General features: G+C 66.1%; 2 protein-coding genes across 3 annotated transcripts in view; one reads left to right on the top strand and one right to left on the bottom strand.

Annotated features, from left to right (window-relative positions):
- The window catches only part of NOXA1 (NADPH oxidase activator 1), a 10,278-nt gene extending 6,999 nt beyond the window's left edge, over positions 1–3,279 (top strand). Inside the window, exons 7-14 of the mRNA XM_007458999.1 lie at positions 17–60; positions 531–663; positions 1,808–1,952; positions 2,175–2,233; positions 2,475–2,629; positions 2,770–2,884; positions 2,975–3,089; positions 3,191–3,279. Coding sequence (XP_007459061.1) covers positions 17–60; positions 531–663; positions 1,808–1,952; positions 2,175–2,233; positions 2,475–2,629; positions 2,770–2,884; positions 2,975–3,089; positions 3,191–3,279 — 855 coding nt within the window. The remainder of the gene's footprint in view (positions 1–16; positions 61–530; positions 664–1,807; positions 1,953–2,174; positions 2,234–2,474; positions 2,630–2,769; positions 2,885–2,974; positions 3,090–3,190) is intronic.
- Positions 3,280–3,823: 544 nt separating this feature from the next.
- Positions 3,824–6,763, bottom strand: ENTPD8 (ectonucleoside triphosphate diphosphohydrolase 8). Of its 2 annotated transcripts, XM_007458928.1 has the most exons (9): positions 6,638–6,763; positions 6,437–6,554; positions 5,703–5,853; positions 5,417–5,576; positions 5,055–5,285; positions 4,716–4,979; positions 4,430–4,540; positions 4,087–4,221; positions 3,824–4,012 (listed from the first exon to the last, which is right to left on the bottom strand). In XM_007458928.1, the coding sequence occupies exons 1-9, from the start codon at positions 6,761–6,763 to the stop codon at positions 3,824–3,826; spliced, it is 1,485 nt and encodes a 494-aa protein (XP_007458990.1). The 2 variants fall into 2 exon arrangements, with proteins under 2 accessions (XP_007458990.1, XP_007458991.1); XM_007458929.1 differs by lacking the exon at positions 4,430–4,540.
- Positions 6,764–7,717: the final 954 nt, after the last annotated feature.

Genomic DNA, 7,717 nt, shown 5'->3' with positions numbered 1-7,717 from the left:
CACTGTGTGCCCACAGGCTCTCTACGCGCGTGGTGAAGCCAGGCCTGCGGCTGCCGAACGGTAGGAAGGGGCCGTGGCCCCCACTCTTCTTCTGCTGTCGGCAGAGGCCCTTTGCAGACCCAGTGTGGCCACTCCGGGCCAGGGGCCAGGGGGCTGTGTCCCCTTTCTGGACTGGCCGGGGCCCCGGTGCAGGGCGAGGGGTCCCGCCTTTTGCTCAGCCTTCCCTGTGCCCCCATTTGTCCTGAGCCCGTTCTGCTCCTGGGGAAAGAGCCTGCCTGCCCCTCACTGAAGCTCTGCTCAGGCCTGGGGGTGGGCACCAGAGGCACCGGTGTGGGGTGCGGGCTGGGCTGCAGGCCGATGGGAGCAGCCCTGCCGGCCCCGCCAGATGCAGCCTCACAGGTGGCGGTCCAACTGGGCTGCTGCTTGTTTCCAGCTCAGGGCTCTCCTAGGCCCACCTTTCACGGAGGACCTCGACCTCTGTGCTGGCTGGGTGAGGCCTGAGAACGAGGACCCCTCTCCCTTCCCTCCAGGGCCCGTGACACAGGCCCCTCCAGACCTGGTACCCGCTGTGGCCCCAGGACTCCCCTTGATGCGGAGATGGAGGTCAGCTCTGGCCAGGCTGGGCGGGCTGACCATGGCACACTGGTCACCAATGACGAACAGGTGGGTGAGCCCGGGCAGGGCAGGCAGGGCCCAGAGTATTTGGAGGACCCCTGCCCCAGGCTGAGCTTCAGGACCAGCCACAGCTGGGCCCCGCAAGGGTCTCAGGGCAGGGCAGGTGGCCTCCTCACCTGCGGCTTCCTCAGGCAGGCCAGGGACTTGGCAGGAGCCAGCCACAGTGACCGGACGCCATGGGTCAGGGACACACTGCTGCTCACATGTGCGTAGACAGGAGCCTGGGTGTCTGCTCCCCACCCTGGGCCTGGGAGGGGCCTGCAGCCCGTGCGTCATAGCCATGAGGCTCCCACCCCTCATCTGGGGCCCCCGGCCTTCATTCTTGGACATGGGACTCCCCGAGATGCCCCAGGCACTGGGTGAGGCCGAGGAAGGGAGGGGCACAGGGTTCTCCTGGGCAGGTGTGCTGGGCAGGTGTGCCGGGAGGGGTGTGCAGCCAGCACCAGGAGCCGGGAGGCCGCCCAGCACAGAGAAGGTGGTTAAATTTCACATTCAGTTTATCAAAGGACTCAGTTTAAAACGAGATGGTCATTTCACTTCCTCTTTCACTGATGTCCAGCTAACTCAGTGGACAGATGGTGCCCTTGAAAGCCATCCATCACAGCTGTGCTTGATGAAACCCCATGGCCCTAAGTTCACCTACTGGGTGTTCGAGCACTTGACCCTCCTGAAAATGGGCAGCAGCTTCCTAATTGCTTTAAACAGCTGACAAGTCTGATAAAAATCTAAACACTCCGTTTACAAACTTAGTCCAACTTTCAGATCCCACCTGAAATCAGGAGCTGAGTCAGCTGGGCGGTGTGGCCAGGACTGGGGCCCTCTGGGGTTTCTGCCGCCCCTCAGCATACCCACTGCTTAGGGTCCCAACACAGGGTGAAGTCCAGCGGGTCCCTGGCTTTGGTCCCCAGCCCCCAGGGTCACCGGGAACCCCAGCTGGAGCTGCCACCTCCTGGTGGGCCAGGCGAAGACGGATTGGTGCTCACAGTGCAAGGTGGCCTGTCTGTAGTCTCCAGGTCTATAGGGACCTGGTTCATGCCCCGAATTCACCTCCAACGCCGTTAGATTTGTGGCTTCCTGCCTGGCCAGGCTGTCTTGCAGGCCATGCCCCTCACCACTGGCTCTGCTTGGACAGTGTCTGGGCACTGCACCCATGAGCTCCAGGCCCAGGGAAAGCTACCCCCACCCTCAGGGCCCCACCCCGGCCCGGCAGAGCCCCAGCCTGTGGCTTTCCTTGCAGAAGCCTCACGTGGAGCAAGTTGGCCAGTGGGTCCCTCCAGGTGAGGCGCCCTGAGCAGCTGGTAGTGGGAGGGCACGTTGTGGAGGGAGCCCCAGGCAGGTATCTGGGCGGGGCTGGGAGCAGCCTCTTTGTCCTCTGGGGAGGAACCTGGTGGCCTTGGGGCTCCTGCTGGGCACGTGGTGCCAGCGTCTCCTCTACTCCGACATGTTCTACTGTGGGGGTCGGTAGCCACCGGAGTCCCTGACTCCTCCCCGCTCCGCAGGGCTGCTGGCAGCTGGGGGGCCGGGCCCTGGCTCCTCTGAGGATCCTGCAGGCGCTGGGGTAAGAGGCACTGGCTCTCATGTCACCCTCCAGCCCCGAGGGATGTGGGGCTCCAAGGCCAGACCCCATCCTCCGAATGCCTCTAGGGACCCCAGCTAAAGAAGCCTCACAAGTCCAGAGCCCCAGCCCCCTCCCACCCTCTGGGTCCCTGCCCTGCCCCCTGGCCCGAAGCCCATCCTGGCAGTCCTGGGCACACAGATCTGGGGCCTTGGAGACCAACCACCTTTCTGCCTGGACCCAGGGTGTGGCTGCAGGGGGCCCCGAGTCCTTGGTGACCTTCACAGTGCAGTGTGCCTTCACCCTGGCCCTGAGGGCCCCAAGAGGAGCTGACCTGTCCAGCCTGCGGGCCCTGATGAGCCAGGCCCTCCCTCCCCAGGCCCAGAGTGGGCAGCTCAGGTGAGCTGGAAAGCCGGGTGGGAGGGCTCCAAGCTGGGCACCTATTAGTCCCGGCCCTGGGAGAGGCTTTTGAGGTCAGAGGTCAGCACCCTCCCTAAAGCCCCTGCCCGTGCTGCCCACTCTGAGGCATCTCTTTGCAGTTACCGAGACCCTAGTGACAGCAGGGGCTGGGTGCCCCTCACCGGGGAGGAGGCACTGCAGAGGGCCTGGCGGGGCGCGGCTGCCGGCTCCGGGGAGCTGCAGCTACGGTGCCAGGTGAGCCGGGGCGGGGGGTGGCCCGGGGCGGGGATGTCCAGCCCTTCTCTCCGTGCCGAGCTTACCCTACAGCCCTCCCCACTGCCGCAGGGTGTGGGCGGCCGGCCTGTCCTCTACCAGGTGGTGGCCCGGCACGGCTACTCCTCCCAGGGGCCCGAGGACCTGGCCCTGCAACTGGGAGACACTGTGGACGTCTTGTGCGAAGGTAGAGCTGGCACTGCCCCCGCCCCCCATCGCCCTGCCGGGGCCCCGGGGCAGACGCGGTGTCTGCGAGCAGATGTGGTGATGCCCTGACGCCCGCTGCAGTGGACCAGGCATGGCTGGAGGGCCACTGTGACGGCCGCATCGGGATTTTCCCCAAGTGCTTCGTGGTCCCGGCCGTCCGGCGCACGTGAGGAGCTTGGCGCTAAGAAGTCCGTGGCAAGGAGGGTTTAATAAAGGCGATCTGCCCCCACCAAGGTGTGGTCCGTCTTCTGGGCTTGGCCACTGAGGGGACCTGACTGAGGCTTCCGAGGGGGTGGGGTGGCCGCTCTGGGAAAAGCCCACAGAGCCTGTACACTGGCTCTGCCAGCTCCTGGAGAGGCCAGGGCCCGCTGCCGGCCCCTCCCAAAGAGCCGGGCCCCCTCTACCTCCAGCAGTCACCCCTACTCCCAGGCTCGGCCTGGCCCTGAACCCGTAGGTCTGCAGTCACACAGCCCTGAGGGCTGCAGGGGTCGCGATGGCCCAGCCCTCGTGCAACATGGGAAGCGCTGGGGCGCTGGGACCTGAAGGCCATGGTCTGGGCCACGGCACAGCCTCCGTGGCCAGAATGACCCCAACGGCAAAAGGGGGCCATGTGACCATGGGGCCAGAGCCCACAGGGCAAGCCTTGGGGGTCAGGGCTCAGGAAGGCTCTGGCCAGCTCAGGCCTCTGCCTTCCAGCACCAGGTGGCAGCCAGCCTAGTCCCGGAGCCAGAGCTGCACCACAGTGGCCCCGAGAATGGCCGTGAGGGTCAACACCAAAAAGACGACTCCGGCCACCCAGACGCCATAGCTCTGTGCCCGCCACTGGGCGGGCGCCTCGGCTGGGATCAAGCTGGTCAGGTTCAGCATGTAGCCCAGTGTCCAGCCGATGTCGGTGCCACCGGCCTGCGGGCCACACGGCCGGTCAGGCTGCAGGCGGCGGCCCAAAGCCCCAACCCCCTCTCGCCCTGAGCCGTCACCTGCTTGCGGAACTCGATGCCGCCCCAGGTCTCCTGGCTGAACCCGTAGCCCTCGAGCAGGAGTGTGAGGATGTACAGCCCCGAGGCACAGTAGTCGCGCAGCTGGCGGTCCTGCCCGGGCGAGCTCGCCTCCACCTGGGGGCCCGGGAGGCCAGGAGCCCCATGAGGCCTCACCTCCTGGGCCCCCAAGGCTGGCCCCCCTCGGAGGCATGCCCCTGAGTCTCCTGCCTGGAGCCCCCCAGCCCCCCGGCCACACTGCCTGGGACGGGGTCCCCGCTCGGTGGAGTCTGCAGCCCAGGGAGCTGGGGCCCAGGTGGGGGGCGGGCGGCCCGCATCCACCCACCAGCTTCCAGGGCCTCTGGCAGAACTCCCAGACGGTGGCATTGGCCGTGGCCAGCGGTGGCCTGGAGCTGAGGTTCAGGAAGTGGAAGGCGTGGTGGAAGTTGGAGAAGGCCTGGGAGGGGGTGAAGTGCCCGGGCGGGCGCAAGGCGGGGGCCCAGGATGAGCCAGGTTCCGCCCCGCCGCGCCCCGCCCCACCTGGGGTCCCAGGCTCCCCAAGGGCCCCCTGGGGTCGGGCCCTGGGGCCCCGAGGGGAAGCTTGGCCCCGAGGGCAGGCCGCGGGGGCTCACATAGAACTGGCCCCGCACGGGGGGCTGGTAGACCCCGTCGAAGGCGCAGTCTCCTCGGCCGTCACAGCTGGAGAAGTTGAAGAGACCCCGGATGGCGGCGACACAGGCCCCGGGGTTCCCCGTCCCCTCCACAATGAGGTTCTGGCCGAGGTCTCGGGGGGCTGCGGCCTGGACACAGGGCGACCCGTACAGGGGGGCCAGGGCCAGCGTGCCCCGGTAGCCGCTGTGGTAGCAGGGGTGACGCACCAGGAGGCCCGGGCTGCTCTGCGGGGAGGGTGGGGGCACCTCTGAGCACCCGCCTGGCAGGGCGCCCCGCCCTCCTCCCGCAGAGCAGCCCACCTGCACCAGCCCGGCCAGGAGCCGGTTCAGCATCTGGTCGCGCCCAAAGCACAGGTAGCTGTGGGTGTAGACGCTGTGTTCTGTGCCATAGAGGCGGAAGGTGGCCTGGGTGGTGGTGTCCAGGATGGGGCCTCCAGGCACAAAGGTGATCTGGGTGGAGGCCCCACCCATGTCCAGGGCGCCCACCAACGTCCCCTCCAGAGGCTGGATCCATTCTCCGGAGAAGGAGTACTGACCACAGACAGTGGGCACTGAGTCCTGGGGCCGCAATGACCCCCCCGAGCGCCCCTCCCACCCTGGGGCCGGCCACAATGACCCCTCCCACACGGGCGCCCCTCCCACCCTGGGGCCGTCTGTGGCACCTGCACCAGCAGGCCCAGGACGTAGTTGATGGTGACCCAACCTAAGGCCCCTTCGTCCTGCCCAGCCAGGAGCTCAGCGCCCCAGAAGTCCACGGGAGACCGGCTCAGGACCTGGCTGACTGCTGCGAAGACGTCCTCCGCCTGAGAGCTGTTCTTCTGGCTGCACGGAGAGGACAAGGACGCTGGAGCTGGCAGAAGCCACCCCTCCTCCATCCCGCCTGAGCAGGGACCACGGCTCACACACTGCACCCCAGGGACGTGTGCGGGCCCACGCCAGCCCCCGCACCTGAGCAGCCTCATGCCACCTGTGGCCCCCAGGAACATGGGCGTTTGCTGATGCTTGGCCTTTGGGATCAGTGCCAGCGCCTCCTCCAGGCAGCCCTGCAGGCTCTCGCCGGCCTGTGCGGGGTCAGAGGCGTAGGAAGAGATGCCGGGCCCTGAAACACAACACCACAGGACAAGGCTCCAGGCCCTGAAGGAAGCTGAGCTGAAAGGGCCTGTGGGAGGTTGAAAAGCAGCCCCCAAAGATGCGTCATGACCCTCAGAGCCTGCAGATGGGACCGTATCTGGAAAAAGGGTCTTTGCAGATGTCATTAAGTTAGGGATCTTAAGATGAGATCATCCTGGATTCCCCAGGTGGGCCCTGAAACCAACGACTGGCATCCTTACAAGAGACAGAAGAGGGAGATTTGAGACACACAGGGGAGAGGCCACGTGAAGTCCGAGGGAGAGGTTGGAGGGATGCCACGTCTGGAGCCCCAGGAGCTGGAATAGTTTGTTTCGGGTCTCTGCAGGCTCAGGCAGGACAGATCCAGAGCCCTGGCCCAGCTCCCACTGAGCAGCTGGGCCCCGTGGGGCAACTCACTGAACCTCTCTGAGCCCCTTTCCTTTAGGTAGATTTGCTACTGCCCAGCTCCAGCCGGTGCCACTTCCCAAACCTCCATCCAGCTGGAAACCCCAGCCGGGCAGCGGCTGGCAGCTCCCGGCACCCGCCCACCGTTGATGGAACTGCCCACTGACCTTTCACCTGGCAGGCCAGGGCCTGGCTGACCACACCTGTGTCATTCTCCTTGCTTGCCAGCCACTGATACACGAAGAGTGATGTGTGGGAGGACCCAGCGTCGAACACGATCCCGAACTGGGAGTGACATCAGGGTCAGGAGGGCGTAGGGGCCGTCACGGCCCAGCCCAGCCTCCCCTGGGTGGGCTCTGGGGGCACACCTTGGTGTCTGCGGGCAGGAGGACGTTGGTGGCCTCCACCAGGAAGAGAATGAGCGTGGTGAGGCCTGAGACCACTGCAGCCCCCAGCAGGGCTGTGAAGGTCCGTTCCTTCCATGTCAGCCCCATGGGGGCGGGACTGGCACCTGTGGGGTGGGCAGCAGTGAGCACCCAGAGTCTGCTGGCTGCAGATGCCGCTGCCCTGGAGAGCCCCTCGGTCCTCCCCGGGGCTCAGACTGCCCACCCCAGCCGGGTCGATGGGCAGGACTAAGGACCACGCCGGAGAGCCAGGCTACGCATGGTGTCACAGCGTCACAGGGGCCGGCAGGGGCCGGGAACCAGGACGCCCTGTCTGGCAACAGGCTAGGCTGCAACACACAGCAATGAGGAGGTCCCGGAGACCCCCTTTCTAGTGCCACGCCGGGGCCCAGCGGAGCCACCCCATGTGATCTGGCAGCCCCACTGCCCGCACCCTCCCAGGACCCCAGCTCCCCTCCCGTCCCCCGCAGGATAAGGAGCCCCAGATCCACAGTGAACTCCGGGAACCCAGGGCCCCACCTCTCCTACCTACCTGGCTCCTCCCTGCAGCCCTCACCCCAGCCCTCTCCCAGGACAGTTTTCTAAGAGCCCTGAGGTCAGGCCTGAACTCGGTGGGGACAGGTGACCGACTGCCTGGATGTCTAATTGCTGCCAAGCAGGTCAGCGGGTCCCGGAAGCACCGTTTCTCTACTGAAGGACCTGAAGGCTGAGGGGTTCTGAACAGATTCATCTGGTTTTTGTTTAAAAACCCAACCTCGGGCTTCTCTGATCTGAAACTTTTCACTTGGTCCCATGACGATCCCTCGCAGCCGGCCCAGGCTGACCCAGGAATGTGGTTTGCACGGGGCCACGGCACCAGCTCAGTGGCTGAGGCCTCTGCAGGGCCCTCTCCAGCCCCCAAACGTCCCTGAGCGGGGGCTCACACACACGAGGTCACCAGGGGCCTCGGGCCAGTTGCCACCACTGTCCAAAGGAAATGGTCTGAGGTCTGCAGAGCTTTGAGGCTCATGGACTTTGTGCGGCATCAGTATCCCCGCAGGAATG

The sequence above is a fragment of the Lipotes vexillifer genome, unplaced genomic scaffold, assembly GCF_000442215.2.
Source record: "Lipotes vexillifer unplaced genomic scaffold, Lipotes_vexillifer_v1.1 scaffold636, whole genome shotgun sequence".
Lineage (NCBI taxonomy): Eukaryota > Metazoa > Chordata > Mammalia > Artiodactyla > Lipotidae > Lipotes > Lipotes vexillifer.
This window is presented reverse-complemented; position numbering and strand designations above follow the sequence as displayed.

Coding starts and splice junctions, on each gene's coding strand:
- ENTPD8 (XM_007458928.1), bottom strand. CDS start 6,763: ATGGGGCTGACATGGAAGGAACGGACCTTCACAGCCCTGCTGGGGGCT. Junction 6,555..6,637: donor TCCTGCCCGCAGACACCAAG/GTGTGCCCCCAG, acceptor TGTCACTCCCAG/TTCGGGATCGTGTTCGACGC. Junction 5,854..6,436: donor CCTGGCCTGCCAGGTGAAAG/GTCAGTGGGCAG, acceptor GTTGTGTTTCAG/GGCCCGGCATCTCTTCCTAC.